Raw genomic sequence first — 18,137 nt, 5'->3', positions numbered from 1 at the left:
AGACACAAGAGTTATGTGGCAGGGTCTACAGTCAATCACAAATTACAAAAAGAAAACCAGCCCTGTCGCGGACCAGGATGTCTTGCTCCCAGACAGACTAAATAACTTTTTTGCTCGCTTTGAGGACAATACAGTGCCACTGACACGGCCCGCTACCAAAATCTGCGGACTCTCCTTCACTGCAGCCGACGTGAGTAAAACATTTAAACGTGTTAACCCTCGCAAGGCTGGAGGCCCAGACGGCATCCCCAGCCGCGTCCTCAGAGCATGCGCAGACCAGCTGGCTGGTGTGTTTACGGACATATTCAATCAATCCTTATCCCAGTCTGCTGTTCCCACATGCTTCAAGAAGGCCACCATTGTTAATGTTCCCTGAGTTAAACGACTACCGCCCCGTAGCACTCGTAGCACTCACTTCCGTCATCATGAAGTGCTTTGAGAGACTAGTCAAGGACCATATCACATCCACCCTACCTGACACTCTAGACCCACTCCAATTTGCTTACTGCCCCAATAGGTCCACAGATGACACAATCGTAACCACACTGCACACTGCCCTAACTCATCTGGACAAGAGGAATACCTATGTGAGAATGTGTTTATTGACTACAGCTCAACATTTAACACCATAGGACCCTCCAAACTCGTCATCAAGCTTGAGACCCTGGGTCTCGACCCCGCCCTATGCAACTGGGTACTGGACTTCCTGACGGGCCGCCCCCAGGTGGTGAGGGTAGGTAACAACATCGCCACCCTGCTGATCCTCAACACTGGGGCCCCACTAGGTTGCGTTCTGAGACCCTCTCCTGTACTCCCTGTTCACCCACGACTGCGTGGCCATGCACGCCTCCAACTCAATCATCAAGTTTGCGGACGACACTACAGTGGTAGGCTTGATTACCAACAACGACGAGACGGCCTACAGGGAGGAGGTGAGGGCCCTCAGAGTGTGGTGTCAGGGAAATAACCTCACACTCAACGTCAACAAAACAAAGGAGAAGATTGTGGACTTCAGGAAACAGCAGAGGGAGCACCCCCCTATCCACATCGACGGGACAGTAGTGGAGAGGGTAGTAAGTTAAGTTCCTCTGCGTATACATCACGGACAAACTGAATTGGTCCACCCACACAGACAGCATTGTGAAGAAGGCGCAGCAGCGCCTCTTCAACCTCAGGAGGCTGAAGAAATTCGGCTTGTCACCAAAAGCACTCACAAACTTCTACAGATGCACAATCAAGAGCATCCTGTCGGCTGTATCACCGCCTGGTACGGCAACTGCTCCGCCCACAACCGTAAGGCTCTCCAGTGGGTAGTGAGGTCTGCACAACGCATCACCGGGGGCAAACTCCCTGCCCTCCAGGACACCTTCACCACCCGATGTCACAGGAAGGCCATACAGATCATCAAAGACAATAACCACCCGAGCCACTGCCTGTTCACCCCGCTATCATCCAGAAGACGAGGTCAGTACAGATGCATCAAAGCAGGGACCAACAGACTGAAAAACAGCTTCTATCTCAAGGCCATCAGAATGTTAAACAGCCACCACTAACATTGAGTGGCTGCTGCCAACATACTGACTCAACTCCAGCCACTTTAATAATGGAAATTGATGGAAAAATTGTATCACTAGCCACTTTAAACAATGGCACTTAATATAATGTTTACATAACCTACATTACTCATCTCATATGTATGTACTGTACTCCATATCATCTACTGCTTCTTTATGTAATACATGTATCACTAGCCACCTTAAACTGTGCCACTCTGTTTGCATACCCTACATTACTCATCTCATATGTATATACTGTACTCAATACCGTCTACTGCATCTTGCCTATGCCGTTCTGTACCATCACTCATTCATATCTTTCATATCTTTATGTACATACTGTATTCTTTATCCCTTTACACTTGTGTGTATAAGGTAGCAGTTGGGGAATTGTTAGGTTAGATTACTCGTTGGTTATTACTGCATTGTCAGAACTAGAAGCACAAGCATTTCGCTACACTCGCATTAACATCTGCTAACCATGTGTATGTGACAAATACATTTGATTTGATTTGCTAGCTAACCTTCAATCGCTGGAAATAAATGGGATGAACTGAAAGCACGTATATCCTACCAACAGGACATTAAAAGCTGTAATATCTTATGTTTCACCGAGTCGTGGCTGAATGACGACATTAAGAACATACAGCTGACGGATTATACACTTCATTGGCAGGACAGAACAGCAGCCTCTGGTAAGACACGGGGCGGGGGCCCATGCATATTTGTAAACAATAGCTGGTGCACGATATCTAAGGAAGTCTCAAGGTTTTGCCTGCCTGAGGTAGAGTAGCTCATGATAAGCTGCAGACCACACTACCTACCAAGAGAGTTTTCATCTGTATTTTTCATAGCTGTCTACATACCACCACAGACCGAGGCTGGCACTAAAACCGCACTTAATGAGCTGTATTCCGCAATAAGCAATCAGGAAAATGTTCATCCAGAGGTGGCGCTCCTATTGGCCGGGGACATTAATGCAGGGAAACTTAAATCGGTTTTACCTAGTTTCTATCTGCTTGTTAAATGTACAACCACAGGGAAAACATTCTGGACCACCTTTACTCCACACACAGAGATGCCTACCGAGCTCTCCCTCTGCCTTCATTTGGCAAATCTGACCATAACTCTATCCTCTTGATTCCTGCTTGCAAGCTTAAAATTAAAGCACGAAGCACTAGTGACACGGTCTATATAAAAGTGATCAGATGAAGCAGATGCTAAACTACAGGAATGTTTTGCTAGCACAGACTGGAATATGTTCCGGGATTCTTCCGATGGCATTGAAGAGTATACCACATCAGTTACTGGCTTTATCAATAAGTGCATCAAGGACAACATCCCCGCAGTAACTGTACGTACATACACCAACCAGAAGCCATGGATTACAGGCAACATTCGCACTGAGCTAAAGGGTAGAGGTACCGCTTTCAAGGAGCGGGACTCTAACCCGGAAGCTTATAAGAAATCCCGCTATGCCCTCCGATGAGCCATCAAACAGGCAAAGCTTCAATACAGGACTAAGATCGAATCGTACTACACCGGCGCTGACGCTCGTCTTATATGGCAGGGCTTGCAAACTATTACAGACTACAAAGAGAAGCACAGCCAAGAGCTGCCCAGTGACACAAGCCTACCAGACGAGCTAAATAACTTCTATGCTCACTTTGAGGCAAGTAACACTGAAACATGCATGAGAGCATCAGCTGTTCTGGACGTCTGTGTGATCACGCTCTCCGCATCCAATGTGAGTAAGACCTTTCAACAGGTCAACATTTACAAGGCCACTGGGCCAGATTACCAGGACGTGTACTCTGAGCACACGCTGGCCAACTGGCATGTGTCTTCACTGATATTTTCAACCTCTCCCTGTCTGAGTCTGTAATACCAACATGTTTCAAGCAGACCACCATAGTCCCTGAGCCTAAGAACACTAAGGTAACCTGCCTAAATGACTACCGACCCGTAGCACTCACATCTCTAGCCATGAAATGCTTTGAAAGGCTGGTAATGGCTCAAATCAACACCATTATCCCAGAAACCCTAGACCCACTCCAATATGCATACCGCACCAACAGATCAAAAGATGATGCAATCTCTATTGCACTCCACACTGCCCTTTCCCACATGGACAAAAGGAACACCTATGTAAGAATGCTATTCATTGACAATAGCTCAGAGTTCAACACCATAGTGCCCTCAAAGCTCATCACTAAGCTAAGGACCCTGGGACGAAACACCTCCTTCAACTGGATCCTGGATTTCCTGACAGTAACAACACATTCGCCACGCTGATCCTCAACACGGGGCCCCTCAGGGGTGTGTGCTCAGTCCCCTCCTGTACTCCCTGTTCACTCATGACTGCACGGCCAGGCAAGACTCCAACACCATCATTAAGTTTGCTGATGACACAACAGTGGTAGGCCTGATCACAAACAATAATGAGACAGCCTATAGGGAGGAGGTCAGAGACCTGACCGTGTGGTGCAAGGACAACAACCTCTCCCTCAACGTGATCAAGACAAAGGAGATGATTGAGGACCACAGGAAAATGAGGTCCGAGCACGCCCCCATTCTCATCAACGGGGCTGTAGTGGAGCAGGTTGGGAGCTTCAAGTTCCTTGGCGTCCACATCACCAGCAAACTGACATGGCCCAAGCACACCAAGACAGTTGTGAAGAGGGCATGACAAAAGCTATTCCCCCTCAGGAGACTGAAAATATTTGGCCTCAGTCATTTTAAATAAATACATTAGGCCCTGAACTGTCGATTTCACACGACAGGGCAGGGGCGCAGCAATCACCCACTGAAGAGCCAGGCCCAGCCAATCAGACAATTTTCCCCACAATTTTCCCCACGAAAAGGCTTTATTACAGACATAAATACTCATCAGTTTCATCAGCTGTCTGGGTGGCTGGTCTCAGACAATCCTGCAGGTGAAGAAGCCAGATGTGGTAGAGAATTGAATTTCTCTAGCAACATCTCTGGTGGACATTCCTACAGTCAGCGTTCCATCTGTGGCATTGTGCAGATTTTAGAGTGGCCTTTTATAGTCCCCAGCACAAGGTGCACCTGTGTAATGATCATGCTGTTTAACCAGCTTCTTGATATGTCACACCTGTCAGGTGGATGGATTATCTTGGCAAAGGAGAAATGCTCACTAACAGGGATGTAAAAACATTTGTGCTCAACATTTGAGAGAAATAATTTTTGTGCCTATGGAAAATTTCTGGGATCTTTTATATCAGCTCATGAAACATGGGACCAACACTACATGTTACATTTGTATTTTTGTTCAGTATATATAAAACACAGGAAATACAAATTTTGACTGCATGGGGCCTTTAAAACCTCTTAAGGACAGGCAGGACGCAAATGTCTCAACTGGCCAATTGCCAGGGGAAATGCAGAGCGCCAGATTCAAATAAAATGCTATAAAATTCAAACTTTCATTAAATAACACATGTAAGATACTCAATTAAAGCTACACTCATTGTGAATCCAGCCAACATGTCAGATTTTTAAAATGCTTTTCCGCGAAAGCATAAGAAGCTATTATATGATAGCCTTCACCATCTGCACCACCAGTGAACAAAGGAGCTAGCATATTACAACTCTGCAGGCGCTACATAAAACGCTGAAATAAAATACATTGCTCAAAAAAATAAAGGAAACACTTAAACAACACAATGTAACTCCAAGTCAATCACACTTCTGTGAAATCAAACTGTCCACTTAGGAAGCAACACTGATTGACAATAAATTTCACATGCTGTTGTGCAAATGGAATAGACAACAGGTGGAAATTATAGGCAATTAGCTAGACACCCCCAATAAAGGAGTGGTTCTGCAGGTGGGGACCACAGACCACTTCTCAGTTCCTATGCTTCCTGGCTGATGTTTTGGTCACTTTTGAATCCTGGCGGTGCTTTCACTCTAGTGGTAGCATGAGACGGAGTCTACAACCCACACAAGTGGCTCAGGTAGTGCAGCTCATCCAGGATGGCACATCAATGCGAGCTGTGGCAAGAAGGTTTGCTGTGTCTGTCAGCGTAGTGTCCAAAGCATGGAGGCGCTACCAGGAGACAAGCCAGTACATCAGTAGACGTGGAGGAGGCCGTAGGAGGGCAACAACCCAGCAGCAGGACCGCTACCTCCGCCTTTGTGCAAGGAGGAGCACTGCCAGAGCCCTGCAAAATGACCTCCAACAGGCCACAAATGTGCATTTGTCTGCTCAAAGGTCAGAAACAGACTTCATGAGGGTGGTATGAGGGCCCGATGTCCACAGGTGGGGGTTGTGCTTACAGCCCAGCACCGTGCAGAATGTTTGGCATTTGCCAGAGAACACCAAGATTGGAAAATTCGCCACTGGCGCCCAGTGCTCTTCACAGATGAAAGCAGGTTCACACTGAGCACGTGACAGACGTGAGAGTCTGGAGACGCCGTGGAGAACGTTCTGCTGCCTGAAACATCCTCCAGCATGACCGGTTTGGCGGTGGGTCAGTCATGGTGTGGGCTGGCATTTCTTTGGGGGGGCCTCCATGTGCTCGCCAGAGGTAGCCTGACTGCCATTAGGTACCGAGATGAGATTCTCAGACCCCTTGTGAGACCATATGCTGGTGGTCCTCCTAATGGCAGACAATGCTAGACCTCATGTGGCTGGAGTGTGTCAGCAGTTCCTGCAAGAGGAAGGCATTGATGCTATGGACTGGCCCGCCCGTTCCCCAGACCTGAATCCAATTGAGCACATCTGGGACATCATGTCTCGCTCCATCCACCAACGCCACATTGCACCACAGACTGTCCAGGAGTTGGCGGATGCTTTAGTCCAGGTCTGGGAGGAGATCCCTCAGGAGACCATCCGCCATCTCATCAGGAGCATGCCCAGGCGTTGTAGGGAGGTCATACAGGCACGTGGAGGCCACACACACTACTGAGCCTCATTTTGACTTGTTTTAAGGACATTACATCAAAGTTGGATCAGCCTGTAGTGTGGTTTTCCACTTTAATTTTGAGTGTGACTCCAAATCCAGACCTCCATGGGTTGATAAATTAGATTTCCATTGATAATTTTTGTGTGATTTTGTTGTCAGCACATTCAACTATGTAAAGAAAAAAGTATTTCATAAGAATATTTCATTCATTCAGATCTAGGATGTGTTATTGTAGTGTTCCCTTTATTTTTTTGAGCAGTGTATAAAACATGCATTACCTTTGACAAGCTTCTTTTGTTGGCACTCCAATATGTCCCATAAACATCACAATTGGTCCTTTTGTTCGATTAATTCCGTCCATATATATCCAAAATGTCAATTTATAAAGCGCGTTTGATCCAGAAAAAAACAGCTTACAAAAACGCAACGTCACTACAAAATATTTCAAAAGTTGCCTCTAAACTTTGCCAAAATATTTCAAACTTCTTTTGTAATACAACGTTAGGTATTTTTAAACATTAATAATGAATCGAAATGTAGACGGGGCAATCTGTATTCAATACAGGAAAGAAAACAAACCAGCGCTGCTTTTCACGTCTTGCGCAACTCACAAAAGTGTCCCCAGTTCCGAGTTGGCCTACTTCTTCATTGCACAAAGGAATAACCTCAACCAAATTCCAAAGACTGGCGACATCCAGTGGAAGTGTTAGGAACTGAAAATAGGTTCCTATGAAAGAGGGGAGAATTTTTTTTCTTCGAACAGTTAGTCCTCTGGGTTTTGCCTACTACATAAGTTCTGTTATACTCACAGACATGATTCAAACAGTTTTAGAAACTTCAGAGTGTTTTCTATCCAAATCTATGAATAATATGCATAACTTATATTCTTGGCATGAGTAGCAGGAAGTAGAAATTTTCCCCCTAGCTTTAAGAGGACCCTTTAGGTTCATCCATTTTGAATATTATATTGTTTTTGTGCATCTCTGAGAGATGTTTGATCGATTCCCTGGGTTTCGCGACTTTTACATCGCAAAACCATCTATCATACATGTCAGATTTCAATACTGGCCGATGTTATAACTCTGGAGGATGTCTTCTCGCGAATGATCCATTGATCATATTTTTGCGATATTCCTACTTTGAGAAATGTGTCATTTAAAGGCGGGTCTAGCCCAAATTTCCTATGTGTCTGCCTCTTTAGTCCAGGGTGCATTGCATGGTGCCGTTGCCAGCGATATTATAGAAAGGAGAAAGGAATACAATGAATGACGGAACGTATAACGCCCCACCCAGCAGACTGTTGACCAATCATGTTCACGTTGTCATGTAATCACACTCCAAACTGCCCTTTCCCACCTGGACAAAATTAACACTTATGTGAGAATGCTCTTCATTGACAACAGCTTTATGGACATCATAGTGTCCATAAAGCTCATCACTAAGCTAAGGACCCTTGGACTAAACACCTCCCTCTGCAACTGGGTCACCCCCAGTTGGTAAGAGTAGGCAACAACACATCTGCCACACTGATCCTCAACACCGGGGCCCCTCAGGGGTGCGTTCTTAGTCCCCTACTGTACTCCCTGTTCACCCACAACTGCGTAGCTAAGCACGACTCCAACACCATCATTAGGATTGCTGACGACACAACACTGATCAGCGACAACGATGATACAGACTATAGGGAGGAGGTCAGAGACCTGGCAGTGTAGTGCCAGGTCAACAACCTCTCCCTCAATGTGAGCAAGACAAAGGAACTGATCGTGGACTATAGGAAAAGGAGGGCCAAACAGGCCCCCATTAACATCGATGGGGCTGTAGTGGAGCGGGTCGAGAGTTTCAAGTTCCTTGGTGTGCACATCACCAACGAACTATCATGGTCCAAACACACCAAGGCAGTCGTGAAGAGGGCATGGTTACACCTTTTCCCCATCAGGAGACTGAAAAGATTTGGCATGGGTCCCTATATCCTCAAAAGGTTCTAAAGCTACGCCATTGAGAGCATCCTGACCGGTTGCATCACCGCCTGGTATGGCAACTGCTCGGCATCCTACATGTACAAACTACCTCAACTAATCTGTACCCCAGGCACATTGACTCGTTACAGGTATCTAGCCTTTTTATTGTTATGTCATTTTATTGTGTTACCTTTTATTTTTTACTTTAGTTTATTTAGTAAATATTTTCTTAACTCTATTTCTTGAACTGCATTGTTGGTTAAGGGCTTGTAAGTAAGTATTTCACGGTAAGGGATACACGGCGCATGTGACAAATACAATTTGATTTGATTTGTTGTGTGACGAGGTTGCTAAGCTAATCGTCATGCAATCCCTTCTCAAAGTATGTGTTTAAAAATATGTTGAGAAACATGGCTATTTTCCTCAAGTATGTAGTGTCACGATTCCAAAGCTATATGATCCTACGGATAGCAAGTTTATTATCTTGCCATATCAGAAAATATTTGTAATGTTGTACTACTTGTTGATTAAGTTTGTGCTAATGTTGAGTTTTTGAGCTAGCACCCAAAAGACTCCCGCTCCTTGACTCTGAATCGCCCATAATGCACTGCATGGACCATTGCTTGGGCGGCAGGGTAGCCTAGTGGTTAGAGCGTTGGACTAGTAACTGGAGGGTTGCGAGTTCAAACCCCCGAGCTGACAAGGTACAAATCTGTCGTTCTGCCCCTGAAGAGGCAGTTAACCCACTGTTCCTAGGCCGTCATTGAAAATAAGAATTTAAGAATTTGTTCTTAACTTGCCTAGTAAAATAAAGGTAAAAAAAAAAAAAAAATTATGTGCCATGGGCAACATTTTCCATCTCATCAAAAGTGTATCTGCCATTGCAAATGTTCCTCGGGACCCAAATCGGCTGCGCGTGTGCGCCATCGTGCATGAATGTATTTTGTCCCCACACACCAAATGCGATCACGACACGCAGGTTAAAATATCAAAACAAACTCTGAACCATTTATATTACTTTGGGGAAAGGTCGAAAAGGATTAAACATTTATGGCAATTTAGCTAGTTAGCTTGCACTTGCTAGCTAATTTGTCCTATTTAGCTAGCTTGCTGTTGCTAATCTGAAATGCACATGGTCCTCTACTGCAACAATTAATCCACACATAAAACGGTCAACCGAATCGTTTCTAGTCTTCTCTCTTCCTTCCAGGCTTTTTCTTCTCCTGACTTTATATTGCGATTGGCAACTTTCATAAATTAGGTGCATTACCGCCACTGACCTTGTTCGTCTTTCAGACACCCATGTGGGTATAACCGATGAGGAGATGGCACGTGGGTATCTGCTTCTATGAACCAATGAGGAGATAGGAGAGGCAGGACTTGCAGTGTGATCTGCATCAGATATAGAACTGATTTATATTTTAGCCCGTGGCAACGCAGATGCTCGTTGGTGCACGCGAGCAGTGTGGGTGCAATAATTTAATAATTTTAATAACATAGATTTCAAATGTTATTTTGTGGTCAGCCTGTTAGACTCCATTATGAGGCACAATCATCTGCAGGTTGAACATAGAAGAGTGGCCAGAAAAAAAGCCATTGCTTAAAGAAAAAAATAAGCAATCCCGTTTGGTGTTCGCCAAAGATTGTAGACTCCTAAATTGATAGTGCAGTTTGTTTAGGCGATTTTACAGCTAACTAGCTACATGTTATGTTACATGCTAATATTGTCTTTGGTATTATTGTGTGTAGCTACATTTGCTAACGTTAGCTAGCTACCTAGCTAGCTAGCCAGTCAGCCCATAGATAGAGAATTGATTAGTGGATTTTGTAGTTGACTTGAGCTGCAACAGGTTTCCACAATGATTTTCCATGTTGCTACCAATCTTATTTTAATGCCAAAATGAAACATTTGCTCACAAAAATCATTATTTTCACATATTAGTGATATTTAACACTACATTAAAAGGAATTGGTGGATTCTTTACCCAACAATCATGGATTGAGACAATGGTTTTTCAATCTGTTGATGGCTGATGGACAACGGAGATGATTGACCTTTGTTCTTACAGTACGCAACTCATCCAGAACAATGAAATTAGCTAAACCTTTAAAGGACAAAAACGGACAATGATGAATGCATATTCGTTTTCAAATGCTTTTATATGTCTCTGGGTGGTCATTCGTGTTACACATTTTTATGATGACTTATCTTATATCTCTTCTCTCAGGAGTCAGGATCCTCTTGGCTGGACAGTGTCCTCGCTCATCTAGCTGACATCATTCTACTGGAGGACACTCCGTCCATCCAGATGGAGGTTGCTGTTCTGGTGAAGGAGTTTCCAGACATACGGTAACGGTTTCAATCATTTGGGGAATGCAGTATAGAGCACTGTTTAGAAACGTTGTACAGTGAACTAATTTGCCAAGTGTCCCCATTTCCTATATACGCAATGCCACAGTACACAGAACCTACATTCCACAGTGCAGTTTCATAAGTGCTGTTTTTGGCATGTGGACAAAGGTAGCACAATTTAAGTCCACATATACACTGAGTGTATAAATATTAGGAACACCTTCCTACTATTGAATTGCACCATCTTTTCCCCTCGGAACAGATTAAATTTATTGGGGCATGGACTCTACAAGGTGTTGAAAGCGTTCCACATGGCCATGTTCTGTTATAATCTCCACCCGGCACAGTCAGATGAGGACTGGCCACCCCACATAGCCTGGTTCCTCTCTAGGTTTCTTCCTAGGTTTTGGCCTTTCTAGGGAGTTTTTCCTAGCCACCGTGCTTCTACACCTGCATTGCTTGCTGTTTGGGGTTTTAGGCTGGGTTTCTGTACAGCACTTTGAGATATCAGCTGATGTACGAAGGGCTATATAAATAAATTTGATTTGATTTGATTTTATAACAAACTGACCCTGGCCCCTCAACACAAACTACTGCAGCATAAATACTGGAGGCTGAGACAGGAGGGGTCAGGAGACACTGTGGCCCCATCCGATGACACCCCCGGACAGGGCCAAACAGGAAGGATATGACCCCACCCACTTTGCCAAAGCACAGCCCCCACACCACTAGAGGGATATCTTTAACCACCAACTTACCATCCTGAGACAAGGCCGAATATAGCCCACAAAGATCTCCTCCACGGCACAACCCAAGGGGGGGCGCCAACCCAGACAGGAAGATCACATCAGTGACTCAACTCACTCAAGTGACGCACCCCTCCTAGGGACGGTATGAAAGAGCCCTAGTAAGCCAGTGACTCAGCCCCTGTAATAGGGTTAGAGGCAGAGAATCCCAGTGGAAAGAGGGGAACCGGCCAGGCAGAGGCAGCAAGGGCGGTTCGTTGCTCCAGAGCCTTTCCGTTCACCTTCGTGGACCATTTTTAATACACACGGGAAACTGTTGAGCGTGAAAAACGCAGCAGTGTCATAGTTGTTGACACACTCAAACCGATGCACCTGGCATACTACCATACCCCGTTCAAAGACACTTAAATCTTTTCTCTTGCCAATTCACCCTCTGAATGGCACACAATCTATGTCTCAATTGTCTCAAGGCTTTAAAATGATACTTTACCTTGTCTCCTCCCCTTTATCTACACTGATTGAAGTGGATTTAACAAGTGACATCAATAAGGGATCACACCTGGTCAGTCTATGTCATGGAAAGAGCAGGTATTCCTAAAGTTTTGTGCACTCATTGTAGACTTTCTCTTGACACAATTGGTCAACACAAGGAAAAGAAGCACGGAAACATACTTATATTAACCCTGCTATTCTTGGAGAGGACCGAGGGGTTGTTTTGAGTGGCAGAGGATGGTTAGCCCCATAAGGTACTGTCCCTGGCCCCTCGTTGTTTGTGTGTTTCATGGGGTGAGCCACTGGACTGCTAGCTGGCAGCGTACCCAATATGTGACGCATGACCCGTGGCCCGGCAGACAGGAAGCTGCTGCGGAGTATTTCCTTTTCCTGCCACCCCACGGGAGACAGTCTGGTGCCACTCTCTGGAATCAAAGGATGGAGCTAAAGCAGGTCGATACGATGTTAACTCATTCAGGCACAAGGAGTGCCTTTTGTTTTCTTGCTCGCAACTCGCCGTTGGTATTTTCAGAGATCAAAGTCTGCAGTCCACCACTGGGACTCCCCCATATGGTCCCATATGCCCCCCCCCCCACCAACCACTGTTTAACACCTTTGTTTACAGGCTCAGTCAGTTTCACCCCACCCTTGATTGCTTTGTGAACAAACCCTTCCTCTTGTTCATATTGAAACAATCAGCAAATCAAACCTAAGTTAAAGTGAATTTAAAATCGCAACACACTTTAAATTCAATTGACTTGGAAGGTCTGGTAGATGTACCGGGTGAAGAAATGTAAAACAATTAAGGTTTTGCCACATCTTTGTTGAATCATGTCTAATTGACATGAAATACACATAATTCTTTTTTCAATAGATCAACTGAACATAATAAGTTATGGCCCTTTGCTCTGCATAATTGAATCATGAATCAGCATCAAAACCACTGAAACGCACTAACTCCAGTCTCTATCTCCCTCCCTTTCCTCCCCTTCTCTCCCTCCATCATCCCTGCAGGAAGAAGCACGTCTCCACCCTGCTGAACGTGCGAGGCATGATGCGTCAAGCGGAGCGTGAGGAGATCCTGAACATAGTCCGAGACTTCGAGAGCAGTGGCAGCTCTGCCCTGCTATGCCGGGATCACGCCCTCTTCTCAGACATCCCTGTCACCTCCGAGGTGCACTGCATCAACCTGGGCTTCATCCGCGTCGCCATGACCCTCGCCAACTGGTTCTCAGAGGCCCGGCCTCGACGACACCGCAAGAAAACCCCCAGGAACAGAACCACGCTGCCACTGGAACGCCTGACCGAGGAGAAGGATATGGATGATGATTGACTTCAAGGAAAATTATATGGAGCACATTGGTAGAACAGAGGCTCACCCGTAACACTCATAATTCTGTATCAATGTGTTCATTTGTATGACTAACTAATACTGATGGTGCGTAATGTAATTGTTTGGCTTTCTGCTGTAAATAACATAGGTAGAGGTTTGTTGACAACAATTTGACGAGCACTCAATCCTAATATCTGTCATATTATGTGCTGCGACTACTGTGCTGCGACTACTACTGTGGGGCCGAATACTGTGAAACATACTACTAAAAAGAAATTCAAGTCTCCAAAGAAACGTGAAACTATCAAATGCCGTTTTTAATTCATCTGTAAATTGACTTATCACTCATTTACAGACATTTCAAAGGAATGTGATAAAAAATGACTTGACCTCAGGTACAGCACATACAAGCTCATCTACTGCACCTCGAGCTCAGACATTTCTTCATGTTTGGAATGAGAACCAGTACACAGTTGCATTGCTTGGATTGATTTTATGGCATACTTGAAACACAGATTTCGTATCATCTATGAATGTATCACTTCAATGGTTTTGTAAACCTTATTGGGTAACACTTTACATTAAGGCAGTGTTTCTTAATGATGGTCCTGGGGACAGAAAAGGGTGTACATTTTTGTTCTTGCCCTAGCACTTGATTCAACGAATCAACTCATCATCAAGCTTTTCGATGTGAATCAGGTGTGTTAGTGTTGGGGCGAAAACAGACATGTTCACCCCTTTAGGTCCCCAGGACCAGGATGGAGAAATACTGTATTAAGGTATACTTTTATACATAAATAAGTAGTTAATAAACTGTTAATTATTCATTTAACGATAACTTAGAGCTAACTAATGTGTTATAACTGTTTAACTTTTATAACTAACAAAGGGGGTACCTACCTGAACACACCTGAATGGATTCCACCGTAAATGTGTCTTCCACATTTAACCCAACCCCTCTGTATCAGAGAACTCTGAACTTAAGAATAATTTTAAGTACACCTTAATGTAAAGTTTTACCTTTTAAGGTAAAGTGTTACCAAAACTATTCAAACTGTTGTCATCATATTCCAACTCATTATTGTCCAGTTGAATGCTTTGTAGATTCCAATGCAATGTATGACCTATGGGTATATATATTGTTCAATATCTCTTTATTCTATGGGTAATTTAACCTAATCCTAACCTTGTCTTGGATACTGTACAGCTTTTCTCTGCTCTTTCTCCAACTTTGTATTGTTGTTTGATACACATATGTATATATATATATATATATATATATATATATATATATATATATATATATATACACATGGTTTGTAAATGTTTTGAACACTCAACTGTGAATGAATATGATCTATTATGTTGCCAAAGAGTAAATAAACCCCCATTGATTGGGTGGATTGAACTAACTTCTCATTTGATAGGGGCATATATAGAAGTACATACTGTATATTTGGTCACGTTTGGGAGCAAACTAATCTTTAAAATACAAAATGTAATGTGCTGAGAAGCATATGTTTGATGACAGAAAAGGTGGTTTCCTGCCCAAGGGAATAATGCTGAACATCTTGAAAACAGCAGTGGTGAACAATACAAACCAAAGGGCAGTCTGACAAACTGATATAGTGTATGAGGAAGGGTATATACTGACTGTACAAAACATTAAGGACACATACTCTTTCCATGACAGACTGACCAGGTGAATCCAGTTGAGAGCTGTGATCCCTTATTGATGTCACTTGTTAAATCCACTTCAATTGGTGTAGCTGAAGGGGAGGAGACAGGTTAAAGAAGGATTTTTAAGCCTTGAGACAATTGAGACATGGATTGTGTATGTGTGCCATTCAGAAGGTATATTGGCAAGACAAAATATTTAAGTGCCTAGTAGGTGCCAGGCGCATAAGCTTGTGTCAAGAACTGCAACGGTACTGGGTTTTTCACACTAAACAGTTTCCTGTGTGTATCAAGAATACTCCACCATGTGTTATGGCAGCTACTGTATGTCCATTTGGGTTCCACCGTGGCTCCAATATGGTGCTTGATTGCAAAGGGAAACTGAAGGGTCGTACCTCCAGACTCGTCCGAGGGGATGTTTTGTGGTAAACAAAGGCTACGTGTTGTCTACCGCCGAGGTGGCAAACGGATGCTTTTATTGGAGCCAAGTTTACGCCACGCACTAGGAGGGAACTTCCTTTTTGCTGGTCGGTGTGGGTTCAGCCACGCTGGATCTTTTTCATGCTTTATAAACACTCATGGGCTGTTCAAAACAAGTCAGACAACCTCAGTATGGGTTATGTGCTGTGTATTCTCTTCACACACTCCCTAAATTGGCCTGTATCTCTAAAAGCCTATGTCACTATATGTCTATGTGTAGCTTTCTTACCCTTTTCCATGGGAAAATTACAACTCATGGCAGAAAATTCTATACTCAGAGCAGATAGTTCACATTGACCACTTGAACATCCTTGTTTTTCAATGGTGACCAATAGCACACAGTGTCCCATTTACCTACTGTGAGTATTCATGACTCACCTGCACCAGCACGCCTGGTCCTGGAGGGTTGCAGCAGACCAACCAGGGTAAGTAAAAAAAGCCTTGCACGAGTCTGAACGGTGCATACAGTAGGAGCAGGAGTCTGTTTCTGGACAGGATGCTAGTCTATCACAGGGCCCTACCCCCAATCTACACTACATGGTCAAAAGTATGTGGACACCTGCTTATCGAACATCTCATTCCATAATCATGGGCATGAATATGGAGTTTGTCCCCCCTTTGCTGCTATAACAGCCTCCACCGTTCTGAGAAAGGCTTTCCACTAGATGTTGGACCATTGCTGTGGGGACTTGCTTCCATTCAGCCACAAGAGCATTAGTGAGGTCGGGCAATGATGTTGGGCAATTAGGCCTGGCTCGCAGTCGGCGTTCCAATTCATCCCAAAGATGTTCGATGGGATTGAGGTCAGGGCTCTGTGCATGCCAGTCAAGTTCTTCCACACAAAACCATTTCTGTATGGACCTCGCTTTATGCATGGGGGCATTGTTGTGCTGAAACAGGAAAGGGCCTTCCCCAAACTGTTGCCGCAAAGCTGGAAGCACAGAATCGTCTAGAATGTCATTGTATGCTGTAGCGTTAAGATTTCCCTTCACTGGAACTAAGGGGATAGTCCAAACCATGAATAACAGCCTCAGACCATTATTCCTCCTCCACCAAACCTTACAGTTAGCACTATGCATTGGGGCAGGTAGCGTTCTTCTGGCATCCACCAAACCCAGATTCGTCCGTCGGACTGCCAGATGGTGAAACGTGATTCATCACTCAAGAGAATGCGTTTCCACTGCTTCAGAGTCCAATGGCAGTGAGCTTTACACCACTCTAGCCAATGCTTGGCATTGCGCATGGTGATCGCAGGCTTGTGTACGACTGCTTGGCCATGGGAAGCCATTTCATGAAACTCCCGACGAACAGTTATTGTGCTGAAGTTGCTTCCAGAGGCAGTTTGGAACTTGGTAGTGAGGGCTGCAACCGAGGATAAACGATTTCTATGCGCTATGCGCTTCAGCACTCGGCGGTTCTCTTCTGTAAGCTTGTGTGGCCTACCACTTTGCGGCTGAGACGTTGTCTCTCCTATAGGTTTCAATTTCACAATAACAGCACTTTCAGTTGACTGGGGCAACTCTAGCAGGGCAGAAATTTGACGAACTGACCTGTTAGAAAGGTGGCATCCTATGATGGTGCCACGTTGAAAGTCACTGAGCTCTTCAGTAAGACATTTCTACTGACAATGTTTCTATATGGAGATTGCATGGCTGCATGCTCATATTTATACACCTGTCAGCAACGGGTGTGGCTGAAATAGCCAAATCCACTCATTTGAAGGGGTGTCCTCATACTGTTCTATATACAGTACCTTTGGAATTATTCAGATCCATGACATTTTCCACATTTTGTTACATTACAGCCTTATTCTAAAATGGATTTAAAAAATACAAAAAAATCTTCAGCAATCTAAACACAATACCCAATAATGACAAAGCTAAAACAGGTTGAGACATTTTTGCAAATGTATTAAAAATAAAAAACAGAAATAGCTTATTTACATAATATTCAGACCCTTTGCTGTGAGACTTGAAATTGAGTTGCATCCTGTTTCCATTGAACATCCTTGAGATGTTTCTACAACTTGATTGGAGTCCACCTGTGGTAAATTCAATTTATTGGAGATGATTTGGAAAGACACACACCTGTCTATATAAGGTCCCACAGTTGACAGTGCATGTCAGAGCATAAACCAAGCTATGAGGTTGAAGGAACTGTCCGTAGAGCTCAGAGACAGGATTGCGCCGAGGCACAGATCTGGGGAAGGGTCCCAAAAAATGTCTGCATCATGGAAGGTCACCAAGAACACATTGGCCTCCATCATACTTAAATGGAAGAAGTTTGGAACCACCAAATCAAATCAAATGTTATTTGTCACATGTGCCGAGTACAACAGGTGTAGATCTTACCGTGAAATGCTTACTTAAAGCCCTTTACCAACAATGCAGTTCAAGAAATACAGTTAAGAAAATATTTACTAAATGAACTAAAGTAAAAAAAACAATAAAAAAAAAAACAATTACATAACAATAACGAGGCTATATACAGGGGGATTAACTTGTTATGGCTGCAATCCCATTAACGGGATAATTGTCATCAACAACCGCTGAATTGCATAGCGCTACATTCAATGAATATTACTAAAAATATTTATATTCATGAAATC

At 44.0% G+C, this 18,137-nt stretch overlaps 1 protein-coding gene across 1 annotated transcript in view; it reads left to right on the top strand.

Moving 5' to 3' along the window:
* LOC109892889 (exocyst complex component 3) overlaps positions 1 to 14,780 on the top strand; it is a 41,336-nt gene extending 26,556 nt beyond the window's left edge. The window contains exons 12-13 of the mRNA XM_020485756.2: positions 10,677 to 10,798; positions 13,054 to 14,780. Coding sequence (XP_020341345.1) covers positions 10,677 to 10,798; positions 13,054 to 13,372 — 441 coding nt within the window. The 3' untranslated portion in view covers positions 13,373 to 14,780. The remainder of the gene's footprint in view (positions 1 to 10,676; positions 10,799 to 13,053) is intronic.
* The last annotated feature ends 3,357 nt before the right edge of the window (positions 14,781 to 18,137 follow it).

This window comes from Oncorhynchus kisutch, linkage group LG6 (genome assembly GCF_002021735.2).
Source record: "Oncorhynchus kisutch isolate 150728-3 linkage group LG6, Okis_V2, whole genome shotgun sequence".
Taxonomy (NCBI): domain Eukaryota; kingdom Metazoa; phylum Chordata; class Actinopteri; order Salmoniformes; family Salmonidae; genus Oncorhynchus; species Oncorhynchus kisutch.
The sequence above is the reverse complement of the archived record's forward strand: the minus strand, read 5'-3'. Positions and strand labels throughout refer to the sequence as shown.